General features: G+C 42.3%; 1 protein-coding gene across 1 annotated transcript in view; it reads left to right on the top strand.

Moving 5' to 3' along the window:
• Window positions 1-14784, top strand: part of lmod1b (leiomodin 1b (smooth muscle)) — an 80642-nt gene that overhangs the window by 52197 nt on the left and 13661 nt on the right. The window contains exon 2 of the mRNA XM_028796430.2: window positions 10996-12525. Within this exon, the coding sequence (XP_028652263.1) occupies window positions 10996-12525 (1530 nt within the window). The remainder of the gene's footprint in view (window positions 1-10995; window positions 12526-14784) is intronic.

Below are 14784 nucleotides of genomic sequence, written 5' to 3'. Positions count from 1 at the left end.
GTGTGATAAATGGGTTTACATTCATACTGTTTAATTTCCCAATCAGTATATGAGGCTGTATAGTATTGAACGCTGAAGAAAAATCCAAAAATAGTGCTCTGACATATGAACCAGGCTGATCAAGAAAGGTATAGATTTGATGTAAGAGACCCAGACCATCATAGTCTTCATCGCCCGGCTCATCTCAGACATGACTATCGACAGTCCCGGCTGCAAACCAACCCAGAGCATCACAGTCACTTATTCACCTCACACACATGCCTTCAAAACCGAGACGTGCATTTGAGCAGATTGTGTTCTGCAGCAGTGTGTGATTCCAAAAAAAATAACACAGTAGGAAATAAAGAGTCATTTTTGATTTCTTAACTTTTTCAAACTTGTCAAGAAATTTCAAGCTGTCATCTGAAAGAAAATAAGTTCAGGTTATGTACTGCATTGTGAATGGATGAGGACGGCTTAGATGCTTCATAAAAAACATTTCATTGAAAGAGGCCAAATTCACACCAGCCTGCAGTAGAAACCCAGAGGAATGAAGGAGGATGTGTAATTTATTCTAAAGAGGGTGCCTTTTTTTTTTTTATGAGCTTAAGATTCTTTTGTAGCCTCCTTCCCTTTTAAGGAAATCACTCGATTCACCAAGCACGGCTGACAGGAGGGGGAGACTGGGCTGTGGAAAGCTCTGGGGCACAGTTTATTGGCACAGCGTACTTCTCCACTCTGTGAAGTTAAAAAAGCCGAATGTCGGCCTATAAATGTCAGCCGGGTAATAAAATTGTCTCTATGGCCAGAGTGGCCTATAGGTGGCGCCACAGAGCCCCAAACCCTGGACACAATTGCACCGCAACAGTCCCAACAGTTCAATTAAAGTGCTTTTAATTTAATAATAACTAGCAAAATACCCGCGCTTCGCAGCGGAGAAGTAGTGTGTTAAAGAGGTTATGAAAAAGTAAAGGAAACATTTTAAAAATAACCTAACATGATTGTCAATGTAATTGTGTTGTCATTGTTATGAGTGTTGCTGTCATATATATATACATATACACATATACACACACATATACACACATATACAGATATATTATATATACATATACACATATATTTTTTATATATATATTTTATATATATATATATATATATATATATATATATATATATATATATATATATATACACATACATACATACATACATACATATACACACATAGATGCACTTACAATAACATAGAAATCAATATAAACAACATTAACATCATTATCATATGAGAATATGAAGTAATATATAAGAAGCACATTTCATATAAATATAAATAATTAAACATTAAAATCTTCTTGTATAATTTGCTACCGTGGCTTTTCGTTGGTCTGTCCAGGATTTTAAATCACGTGTAGCTTGCAAACTGTTTCACCTATTGACTTGAAATGTGGTACACATATAATACGTCACGTCTGCTATCCGCTTTATGGGTGATGATTGTATTACTCTTTTTATGTTTATTTTATTTTAGAATCAACTCCTATCTGCGCACACCAGGGCGGCCGTGGGCAGATGCGTATGGTGTATTCAGTCCATGTTATCGTGCATTGCGCTGTCACTGGTATTTTGATAAAAGAATTTGAACAATATATAAGAAGCGTATAAATTATTAAACAGTAAAACATTAACATTTAAGAAGTAAAGTTACATTGAGTACTACTGCAGTGCCTTCGGGTATACCTCATTTTTTCTTTGCCCATTACATGCTTAAATGTATACATTTTTTGGTGTACCTACCCTAGAACACGCGACATATAACCGACCGTGGGAGAAGCATGGATTTTAAAGAAGCGTTGAGTTCATCTGCTGGTCTCCCTCGTGGAATAACTGGTAATGTTTCACTAAAATCTACAGCGAGTAAAACGACATTACCTCCTTTTTTTTTTTGTACGATCTCTGAGATGTTGCTTTTTTCGGTTCAAGGCTTCATAAGCTCTTTTATGTTCCATGGTGTACTTAATAAGTACTAATTATCCCAAACCATCTTCTTTGAATGTTGCAAGACTTTCGCCTTGTATGTAGATCGGGGTAATTACATTCATTGCATTCCTAGTCTGAATCACAATCTGATTGTATGGGTGGTTACCTGGCACTGTAGGGTTGACACCCGTCCTTTAAAATACGGAATCGTGCCGCGTTTGACAATGAAATTGCGCGTCCCGTTTTGAATCAATTCTGGACGGGATTTATCCCGTATTTTTTTAATCATTTTTTTTTTAAAGCAGCGTCTCATGCAAATCATCCCACACGCATTTTATGAAGATGCCTCCTTTCCTACTTTTGATTGGGTAATACTTGATGTCATCGTTAGTTTGATTGGTGTTTTTAACTGTCCAGTGAGGAGGGCGTGTCTTTTAAGTACAGTCTGCAAAGTGTTGGCACTGAGATGTGGCATCAGCGCCATACTTGAAGCCCCTAACGTTGCAGTCAGCAAGTCGGCTAACATCCGCCATGTGCCGTCTTTCAGTTGCGAGAAGCAGATCATAGAATGGTTGAAACTGTTGCCCCTAACATTGCGCCACGGCGTGTGGTTCGTTTATACCTCGTGTCTTCTCATTAAACTTTTATCTCGCGAATATGCTTAACTCGCTCCGTTCTCAATTGTTTAATTAATTTTTTGCTCTTCGCTGTTTGCGGCTGTTCCTCCATTTCCCCCTACTTCGTTCTTTTATCTCGCGAATATGTTATTGCAATCCTTAACGGGAGCGTTTCAATAAACTGATTGAAAATAGTTTTGCATTTACCTTTTTAGTAAAAGGCGAGCTTTTAAGCCTGAGAAATCACCCCGTAAATGCACACGTTTAATTGGACATGTGTTAATATGTATGGTTACACAGTATTAAAAGACAGTGAACAACGTCAGTTACCTTTGTTCCCGCGTTTGATAAAAGGTGAGCTTTTAAGCCTGAGAAATCACCCCGTAAATGCACATGTTTAATTGCACATGTGTTAATATGTATGCTTACACAGTATTAAAAGACAGTCAAAAATTAACGTCATTTACCTTCGTTCCCGCGTGCGACTCGTGCTGTAAATCTCTTCCTTGTTTTTAGTTCACGTGATTACGTAGGAGGCGTGATGACGCGATACGTGACTCCTCCTCCTCCATTACAGTGTATGGAGAAAAAATATGTTCCAGTTATGACCATTACGCTTTGAATTTCGAAATGAAACCTGCCTAACTTTTGTAAGTAAGCTGTAAGGAATGAGCCTGCCAAATTTCAGCCTTCCACCTACACGGGAAGTTGGAGAATTAGTGATGAGTGAGTCAGTCAGTCAGTCAGTCAGTGAGTCAGTGAGGGCTTTGCCTTTTATTAGTATAGATAATAATAATTTTTTAATAATAATTTTTTGCATTTATATAGCGCTTTTCTCACTACTCAAAGCGCTTAGCAATTGCAGGTTAAGGGCCTTGCTTAAGGGCCCAACAGAGCAGAGTCCCTTTTGGCATTTACGGGATTCAAACCGGAAACCTTCCGATTGCCAGTGCAGATCCCTAGCCTCAGAGCCACCACTCCGCCTTTGATAAAAAATTGATAAGGTGCCACATGAGAGGTTGGGCATCAAATTAAAAGAAGTGGGAGTTCAGGGTGATGTTTTTAGATGGGTGCAGAATTGGCTCAGACACAGGAAGCAGAGGGTGATGGGAGAGGAACCTCATCAGAATTGGGCGATGCAAAGGAGGTAAAAGAGATTAAGCAAGTATTTGTCAAGGAGGGGGAGAACAATGGCCAAATAGGTATAATTGAACTAAGAGGAGGTCAGTTAAGTGTAAGGAGTGATTGGGAGCTGAGTGCAGACCTTAATACAAGATTAGTTGTACCAAAGGGGATGACTACAAGTAGGTTGCGGCCAGACGTAGTGTTATGGTCAGAAAAGAAATGTGTAGCGCACTTCATTGAATTAACGGTGGGAAGGGAGTGATGAAGAAGGGCATGAGAGGAGTAAAGCAAAATATGCTGACTTGGCAGGTGATGCCACCCAGAGAGGTTGCACTGAGCATGTGCGGGCAATTAAGATAAGCCGCCAAATGAGTAACATCGCTATTAAGAGAGTTTGGTGCCACATCAGAGATTGGGCATCAAACTAAAAGAAGTGGGAGTTCAGGGTGATGTTTTTAGATGGGTGCAGAATTGGCTCAGACACAGGAAGCAAAGGGTGATGGGAGAGGAACCAAATCAGAATTGAACGATGTTAAGAGTGGTGTCCAGCAGGGGTCAGTGCTAGGGCCGCTGCTATTCTTATTTTTTTTATTTTATTAATTTTTTTTATACTTTATTAATCCCAAAGGAAAGTACTTAGTTTTTCGCATACCCCTTGTGGTCAGAGCATAGGGTCAGCCATTGTACAGCACCCCTGGAGCAATTGAAGGTTAAGGACCTTACTCAAGGACCCAGCAGAGTAGCATCTCTTTTGGTCAGTGATGGAGATTCGAACCGGCAACCTTCGGGATACCAGCGCAGGTCCTTAGCCTCATCGCCACCACTCCACCCCATTTTTAATATATATTGTGAAGGACAGCCGGGTCCCATGCCTGGCAGGGACTCCCTTACTGCATCTGTTCCGGGGGAGCTACCATGGACAGCTCAATACCTCCCCCGGGATGCTTGGTGGCAGCCTCCCTGGCAGACGATGATTTCCCAACCTGGCGCATGGCTCCATGGGAGATGGAGTCCTCCACAGCCTGGTTGGGGGCTTGGATGGCCACCAGGTGGAGCTGTATGGAGTCTGCAGCCCAGCTGGTCAAATCTTCAGCCCCACCCGGAAATGCAATGAGGGCCAGGTGATCAAGCACCTGGAATGCTTCCGGGTGGGGTATAAAAAAGGCCAGCCACCACCACTCGAGAGAGCCAGAGTCGCGAGGAGGACTAAGCCTGAGGAGGAGTGGTGGTGCCAGAAGGATTGTTGTAATTAGTGTGAGTGTTTTGGGACTGTGTTGGGCCTGTGGGACACAGGGAAGGCGTGCCCCATGGCTGAAGAAAAATAAAAGATTGTTTTATTTAAGTACGTGCCTCTGCCTCAGTCTGTGCCAGGTCAGGCGCTATATAGTGCCTTTCACAATATATATATATTTTTTTAATATATATAAATGATTTAGATAGAAATATAAGTAACAAGCTGGTTATGTTTGCAGATGAGACCAAGATAGGTGGATTAGCAGATAATTTGGAATCCGTTATATCATCTCAGAAGGACTTGGACAGCATACAGGCTTGGGCAGATTTGTGGCAGATGAAATTTAATGTCAGTAAATGTAAAGAATTACACATAGGAAGTAAAAATGTGAAGTATGAATACACAATGGGTGGTCAGAAAATCGAGAGTCCACCTTATGAGAAGGATTTAGGAGTCGTAGTGAACTCTAAGCTATCAACTTCCAGAGAGTGTTCAGAAGCCATTAAGAAGACTAACAGAATGTCAGGTTATATAGCGCCTTGATGTGTGGAGTACAAGTCACAGGAGGTTCTGCTCAGGCTTTATAACACACTGGTGAGGCCTCATCTGGAGTACTGGGTGCAGTTTTGGTCTCCAGACTTTAAAAAAAGACATTGGAGCACTAGAAAAAGACCAGAGAAGAGCAACTAGGCTGATTCCACAGGGGATTAGATGGTCAGTGGATTGGCAGATAATGTCGAATCTGTTGAATGATCACAGAGGGACTTGGACAGCAGTCAGACTTGGGCAGATTTGTGACAGATGAAGTTTAATGTCAGTAAATGTAAAGGATTACACATAGGAAGTCAAAATGTAAGGTTTGAATACACAATGGGTGATCGGAAAAATCGAGAGAACACCTTATGAGAAGAATTTAGGAGTCATAGTGGACTCGACACTATCAATGTCCAGTAAGTTTTCAGAAGCCATTAAGAAGGCTAACAGAATGTTAGGCTATATAGCGCCTTGATGTGTGGAGTACAAGTCACAGGAGGTTCTGCTCAAGTTTTATAACACACTGGTGAGGCCTCATCTGGAGTACTGGGTGCAGTTTTGGTCTCCAGGCTACAAAAAGGACATAACAGCACTAGAAAAGGTCCAGAGAAGAGCAACTGGGCTGATTAGAGGACTACAGGGGATGAGTTAAGAAGAAAGATTAAAAGAGCTGAGCCTTTACAGTTTAAGCAAAAGAAGATTAAGAGGAGACATAAATGAAGTGTTTAAAATTTTGAAGGGAATTAGACGGTTATTTTAAAATGAGTTAATCAAGAACACGGGGACACAGTTGGAAACTCATTAAGGGTAAATTTCACAACAAACATTTGGAAGTTTATCTTTACCCAAAGAACGATAGACACTTGGAATAAGCAACCAAGTAGGGTGGTAGACAGTAGGACTTTAGGGACTTTCAAACTCGACTTGATGTTTTTTTGGAAGAAATAAGTGGATAGGACAGGCGAGCTTTGTTGGGCTGAATGGCCTGTTCTCGTCTAGAGTGTTCTAATACCTTCATACAGACCTCTTTTGTTGGCGATACAGCTCAACTCTTTCTCTTCTTTGAACTCCTTTTCTTTTTCTCTGCCTCCACACCCGACTCCAACTCTCTCTGTGTCAAGTACAGGGCTCTCTTTTTAACTCTGGATGGACCCAGCAGTACTTCCAGTTCTTGATCTATTGCCCCCAGGAGGCACTTCCTGTTCAGGCAGGACCACCACATTCCTTGTAACATCTAAGAACTCCCCCAGCGACCCCCTCAGGGCAAGCCCATGGAATCGCAACTCCATACTGGGACCTGCCAAATGGGATGCTGAAACCCAGTGTACAGTGGAAGGGGGGATACTTTGCCCACTTTGCAGACCACTGTGCTGAGCTTCCAGGTTCCCAAGTCCATCCCACCTTGCTACCAAAATGGTAAAAGGAAATGACACTGTGTGAAAAGCACTCAAAAAAAAAAGCCTTAAAACGCTTGAGAAATGCACATAAAACAACAGCAAAAAGTTTGAAAACAACCAAACGACGCTGGAAATTTACACTTAAAAGTGTAAATGGGCCCTAAAATACACGTCTAGTATATGAGTGGCTTTAAAGGCTGTATTTCTATGGTTTTATTCTGTCGATCTGTCGTCTCCATGAGCAGCGTAAACACGTTTGTATACAGCAGAGTTTCTTAATCTGATTTTGGGTCACACAAAGTCTTGATCCACCATTGTACAGTGCCCTCCATAATGTTTGGGACAAAGACACATTTTTCCTTTGTTTCCCCCTCTGCTGCACAGTTTAAAATTCCAAAATCAAACAATTCTAACCTGATTAAAGTGCACATTGCAGGCTTTCATTTAAGGGGATTTGCAGACATTTTGGTCACAGCATGTAGAAATGACAACACTTTATTTTTACTGGTTCACCCCATTGCAGGGCACCATAATGTTTGGGACAATTGGCGTCACAGGTGTTGACGATTCCTCTGGTGGGTTTCATTGCTTCATAAGATACCTCAGCTTGTTTCTACCCTTTGGAGTCTGTAGGTACTATCATTGTTCAACATGACGACGAGAGCTCTGCCAAGGAAAGTCAAAGAAGGCATTATGAGTCTGAAAAACAAGAATAAAACCATTAGAGGCATCTGTAAAAACTTAGGATGACCAACTGTCTTAAATATCATGAAGAAGAAAGAACACACTGGTGAGCTCAGTCATCACAAAGGGACTGGTAGGCCAAAGAAGACCTCCACTGCTGATGACAGAAGAATCTTCAATGTGATAAAGGAAAAGCCCCAAAGTCCTGTGTGACAGATCAGGAGGCTGATGTGGACATGTCAGCAGAAGACTTCATGAGCAGAAATACAGAGGCCTCACTGCAAGATGCAAACCACTAGTTAGCTACAAAATCAGGATGGCCAGATTATAGTTTGCAAAAACGGAATTCAAAGAGCCTGCAGAATTCTGGAGAAGGTCTTGTGGACAGACGAAACAAAAGAAGAACCTGATCAGAGTGATGGCGAGAGCAAAGTGTGGAGACAAGAAACTGCTCAGGTACCAAAGCAGACTGTTAAACAGAGTGCTAGGGTGTTATGGCTTGGGCATGTATGGCTGCCACTTCTCTTCATGGATGATGGATCTGCTGACAGCTGTGACACAATGAATTTTGAGGTGTGTAGAAACATCTGATCTGCTCAAGTTCTAGAAAAGGCCTCCAAAATAATTGGATGGTGCTTCATCCTATAACAAGATAATGATCTAAACATTCTGCTGAGGCAGCACACGAGTTTGTCAAAGCTAAAAAATGGAAAATTCTTGAATGGCCAAGCCAGTCACCTGATTTAAATCCAATTAAGCAATCCTTCCATATACTGAAGATAAAACTTAAGGGGGCAAGACCCCTGAAACAGGCAGGAGCTGAAGATGGCTGCATTAGATGCTTGCCAGAGCATCATCAGAGGAGATACTCAGCACCTGGTGATGTCTATGAATCACAGTTGTCAAGCAGTCACTGCATGTGAGGGATATGTGACAAAGTCCTAAATATGACAGCTTTAATAGACCTGCCATTGCTGTGGCACAAACATTATAGTGCCCTGAAATGGGGGGACCATGTAGAAAAAGTATCATTTCTACATGATGTGACCAAAATATATGCAAATCCCCTTAAATGAAAGTTTGCAATGTCCATTTTAATCACGTCTGAAGTGTTTGATTTGTTATTTTAAGCTGCGGAGAATTGGGGTAAATGAAGGACAAATGTGTCTTTGTCCCTAACATTACAGTGGTCATTTAATTCAATGGGAAAGGGTCGCATATGATTTGTGAAGGGTCTTGCGACAGGCAGTTTAAGCAATCAACATTGCTCTACTTTGACCTGAGGTGGGTCGACCGTTGTCGGCGATTCTCCAAGAAGATCCCCCACACCTGAATGACTGTCAGTGGTACTAAGACACTAAGAAGGACAAGACTGGGTGGCAACAAAATAAAAGCTTAAGAAACCCTGGCATACACCATCGTAAAACCGCTATACACCTAGTTCCTGCTCCCCAACAACCCTTGCTTTTTCAGTGGAACCCATCATCCAAGTTATATTAAAGAAAGATTCTGATAAGCCTTATGAAAGCAGTTGTTTAATTAAGGTGTTAGACATACAGATTTGTGGATTGTATGAAGGGCCTTTGAGCCACTCAATATCAAATGGGCAAAATAAAAGAGTTCGATAATATGCAGCATTTTATATTTGATTTTTCATTACTATTACGATATGTGTGCATTTTCTGCTTATTTTGATTTGTTATATGGCTAGATACTCATTGTTTTGAAATTAGGCACTACAGTAATCCCTCACTTATCGCGGGAGATAGGTTCCAAGGCCGACCGCGATAACTGAATTTCCGCGAAGTAGGGACACCATATTTATTTAATTATTTAACGTGTATTTGGATGTTTTTAAACCCTCCCTGTATTGTTTACAACCCACCATTTATTCTATTAATAATAGGGACAACTGCTAAGCAATATAAAATCAGTAGATAAGTTTACACTTACTGTATAGCGAAGTACACGTAGCAGCTTGTAGGCGGTCATGACGTCGTCGACCTTGTTGCAAAGATTCCTAAAGCAGATTCCATCCAGACTACTGCCTTATCACTTCCACTTGCAACTCGTTTTGCGCCCTTGTTAAAAGAAAAAGCAGCCGTAGATCTTATATGCTTTTCCTCCTTTTTAAATAAAAAGAATCGTGGACTCATTGATGCTGTAATGGTGTCCTCCAGCGGTGTAGCTGTTCCCTTCCTTCAACATATCCAAAACTTTTACCTTTTCTGCAATCATTTGCATCTTCTGTTGGTGCTTGGACACGGCCCCTGAAGCATTAGTGCGTTAATGATGAATGAGTGAGATGAGACTTCCTGGTTAATGCAACACTCCGTCGCTGAGCCAATCAGCAGCACACAGGAACTTAACTGCGTGCTCTGATTGGGTAGCTTCTCAGCCATCCGCCAATAGCATCTCTTGTATGAAATCAACTGGGCAAACCAACTGAGGAAGCAAGTAAAAAGACCCATTGTCCGCAGAAACCCGCGAAGCAGCGAAAAATCCACGTTATGAATTTAGATATGCTCACATATAAAATCCGCGAAGTCGTGAATCCGCGAAAAGTGAACCGCGAAGTAGCGAGGGATTACTATATACAAACAGCTTCCATTAAAGCTTAGTGAATGCCTACTAGACTTTAAACATATCCGATGTAAGTGCCACACCAGTTCAACTGGCATACCGTCCAGGAAGGGGGATGGTTCCTTGCCAGGACGGGAGACTTCAAGAGGTCAGTCAGGCATTCTGGTCAAAAAAGGGAAAGGGGGCACCCAAACAGGACTTCTCAAGTCAGACAGGGAAGATTTCTTACCCTGGTGGCGTCCTGACTGGACATGGTTCCAGTACCTTCCCTGGATGGGAGAAAAGAAGAAAAGGACAGGGAAGGACCGTCTTTGAGGGATGTTCATTCCCCCCAGGGACTAGATGGCAGCAGCCCTCCATATTGGCGCCCATTTGGGTACTAGCAGGGAATGCTGGGAGCTGTAGTCCGGCAGCACAGCCCTGCTGAGGTCCATGGGTGCAGCAAGAGGGCGCTACAGGCAGATATACTTCCTATTATACGGGACTTCCATGTGACTTTATGGGCAGTATCCCTGGAACTGGAAGTACTCCCGGGTCCTCACTCCTTTGTCCAGGTGAGTCAGAATTGGGAGGAGACGAAGCAACACTTGACTGGAGGAGGGCAGTGCGGTAGAGAGAGGAGAATTGGAGGAGAGATCACTAGTGCTTGTGTTTTGTGCTTCAGTTTGGAGGAGTTGTGCAATAAACACACCCTTTATTTGAACCCAGGACATTCTGGTGTATTTGTGTTTGGGGCTCACAGACAGCCCGTTTCTGTCACACCAAGAAGATTAACAGCAATGCTCAGTTGTGACAACCTTTTGTCTTTATATTACAAGCCACTGCTAAAAAAAATAACAAACCATATTTTGTTTTCCTTTAGGAATGTCCTCAATCGAAAGGAAAGCAATCAAAAAAAAGTGATGCAGATAATCAGAAGGCCAGTGAAACAAAAAAAGAAAACCTGAAGGAAGATCATCCAAAACCTACTGGACGAAGTCGAGATGAACGACTGAAACGTTCAAACAGCAAAGGCAAAGAGGATCAGAACATCAGTGTCAAAGACAGCCAGAGAGCCAAGAGAGATCCAGAAAAATTTAAAGAAAAGGAAATTCAAAATTATAGCAAGAAGGAGGACCGTCCAAGATCTTCACTGCAAAATCAGGATGATAAACTGAGTCGGTCCAACAGTAAAGAGCTAAAGAGTGAAAAAGTGGCCGACAGACTGCCTGACAAGCCCAAGGGAAATGAAACTAAAAATGACAGCAAAGGGAAAGTTGCCCTGAAATCCACAGAACGCGGTCAAGATGAACGTTTGAGACGGTCCAACAGTAAGGAGATCAAGAGCAGTCAAAAAGAGGAGCCGCCTTCAAGAAACATAGGGACACGTCAGATCGTTCACACATCGCCTAATAAAAACGATGAGCAGGTGGCTGGAACTGAGAAGCACAGCTCGGACATGCAGGCCAACGATGTTGCCAATGCCAAGCCATCTGTAAGTAAGGCTGAAAGTGCCACAGAAGCCAAAGGAAAAGAAGAAGAAGAGGAGGCTGCTCCCAGTATTTTCGATGAGCCCCTGGAGAAGGTGCGAGCCAATGACCCTGAGATGACCGAACTGAACGTGAATAACTCAGATGTCATCAACAACGACACACTGATACGCTTTGCCGAGGCTCTTAGGGACAATACACACGTCAAAATCTTTGCTTTGGCTAACACTCGAGCTGACGACCACGTAGCAATAGCCATCGCTGCCACACTGAGGACAAACAAAACCCTGGTCAGTGTCAACCTTGATTCCAATCATCTCACAGCCAAAGGGATCATAGCCCTTGTCCGTGCCCTGCAGGACAACACCACTCTGACAGAGCTGCGCTTCCACAATCAGCGGCACATCTGCGGTGGCAAGACAGAGATGGAGATGGCCAAAATCCTAAAGGAGAACTTCACGTTGCTGAAGCTTGGCTATCATTTTGAGCTGGCAGGTCCACGGATGACTATGACCAACATTTTGAGCAGGAATATGGACAAACAGAGGCAAAAGCGGCTTCAGGAGCAAAAGCAGGCTCAAGGGGACAGCGATAAGAAGGGAACTCTGGAGGTTCCCAAACAAGGGGGTTTTGCAAAGGGATCCCCAAGACCTTCACCTCAATCATCTCCAAGATCTTCACCTTGGTCTTCTCCCAAAGTTTCTCCTAAGAAAATGGGTGGGGCTGCAGGGGTCGGGAGTCCCCCACCCCCTCCCCCTCCCCCACCAGCGCCACCTCTCAATGGGGAAGCCCTGAGGAACTCACTGACGCCAGCATCTGAGAGAAAGCTGGAGGAGCGGACATCACTGCCTGCACAAGAGAAGAACATGCGGGACCAGCTATTGGCCTCCATCCGCACCAGCAACATTAAGCAGCTTAAACAGGTAAGCTGTGGGTATTATTTTGGGATATGTGGATGAAGAGGAGTATTCGGTTGAACTGTTAGAGTCGTTGTGAAATTTTAAAGTTGGGATTCTGCAGATGGGGCTGTCGCTTAGACCTCATATGTCATGAACAAGGCAGGATCTGGGCCTTTGCAAGTACGAGTCCTTCTATCCCTCAGACGCTGTAGTAACCTGCAATCTCAGCTGAGACAACGACAACAACATTTATTTCTATAGCACATTTTCATACAAATGATGTAGCTCAAAGAGCTTTACAAGATGAAGAAAGAGGAAAAAAGACAAAATATATAGAAAATAAAATTAGGCAACACTAATTAACATAGAATAAAAGTAAGGTCAGATGGCCAGGAAGAACAGAAAAAACAAAAAAAACTCCAGACGGCTGGAGAAAAAAATAAAATCTGCAGGGTTTCTGAGGCCACGAGACCACCCAGCCATCTCTAGGCATTCTACCAAACATCAATGATCTCAATCAGTCCTCATGGTATTCAGGGTTCACATGGAAGAACTTGATAATGACGGTCATGTGGACTTCTGGCCTTCAATCCATCAATGTAAGGACATCACGGTGCTTTGATTGACTGGTGGTTTGCGCAGATCGCCACCACAGAAAACCAGAAAAAGGATTTTGGAGCCACCATAAATGATAATGATAATGAAATGCATATACAGAGTATCAGGGTTACACTAAAATGAAGCTATGAGAAAGCCATGTTAAAGTAATGTTTTTAGCAATTTGTTTAAAGTGCCCCACTGTATTAGACTGGTGAATTTCTGTCGGTCAGCTATTCCTGATTTTAGGTGCATAACAACAGAAGGCTGCCCGCCTCACCACTTCTTTTAAGTTTAGCTCTTGGAATTACAAGCAGACCCTCATTTGAAGATCTAAAGTTATGATTTGGAGACTCTAGTGGCTGAAATCACCAACAGATCACATTTTCTAAACAGTGATGAAGTTCTACTCACTGAACCTCTGCATATGTTTGTGCAAGAAATGTGAGGCCAAACAGGTCATAAGTATATTTTTGTGTATAATCTATTGGTTTACATGTTCAGATTATTGGTTTATGAGTATTTATTACTCGGCTTGCATAAACATACTTCATTTGTTTGTGTGTGTACAATCCTGGCTTCTTTCATATGAAGTATATATTTGTCCATATATTATTGGTTTGAGTGTGAACTATATCGGTTTACATATCGTGATGGATGGCAAGCATGTGCTTGCATCCCAGTCAGGATGGGTTAGAATCCCTTACCTGGCTGCAAATGGTGTAGATGTAAATGAATGTACACACTGCAGAATACCAAGGAGACTTGCCACGGTGTGTCTCGCAGGGACCGTAAACATGAGACACACAGGCGTGGGCCAGATATAAAAGACAGGTATTGCTTTTACAACGTCACGCGAGACCAGGCAGTGAGCCATCATTTAAAACAAGTCAACAGACCTCTAAGCTAGCAGTTGTTGGATTGCTTTTGGCAGGCAAGCATCATGTGCTCCGAGCTCTTAAAACAACGACATGCGACAGGCAGAAGAGGCAGCTAGCAAGCAGCAAAAAACCAGTAAATGATCCTTAGCGTACGTTCAGCCGCAACACCCTTCACAACACGAGCAGTATTATACGTCTGGGAAGAAAGAGATGTAACCTCGCGTGGGGCAGGAAATAAAGAAACAAGTATTGTTTTTACAAAAGTTTTTAAAGTAAAAGTGAAAATAATGCATATGTAACAATTCACAAGAAAATAACAATCTCTTTAAATTGTAGATTGCCTGCCTAAGGTAAAGTCATCCCTGATGAATGGGGACGTGGGAATGAGGGGTCCTTTCATCGGATTAGTGCTATTTCAGATGTGGAATGGCAAAATGAGGGAGGCAGCCTGATGAATGAGGTCTCCAGGACTTAAAACAAATCCAAATCATATTATGTGATATCAGCTAATGTGAAATTCTACTCCATACTTCTGGAATTTTTATTTTTATACTGTATTGAGGATTTATTCTGTTCTATGTATTGTACAGCTCAGAATTAAGACAATGAGTAAAATGACAAAGTAGAACTTCATAAAGACGTTTACAAACGTTGACGCTAAACACATGCAGAGCAGGTTAGAGACTATGACACCAGTGAAATTAGAAAGGCTCAAAAAAATGGTGCTATACACATGTGGAGAAAGTTAAAGGATATGAAAGTAGGAAATTAGAAAATATAAAAAGAAAGTAAAGATTGCAGGAGC

Source organism: Erpetoichthys calabaricus, chromosome 3, assembly GCF_900747795.2.
Source record: "Erpetoichthys calabaricus chromosome 3, fErpCal1.3, whole genome shotgun sequence".
NCBI lineage: Eukaryota > Metazoa > Chordata > Cladistia > Polypteriformes > Polypteridae > Erpetoichthys > Erpetoichthys calabaricus.
This window is presented reverse-complemented; position numbering and strand designations above follow the sequence as displayed.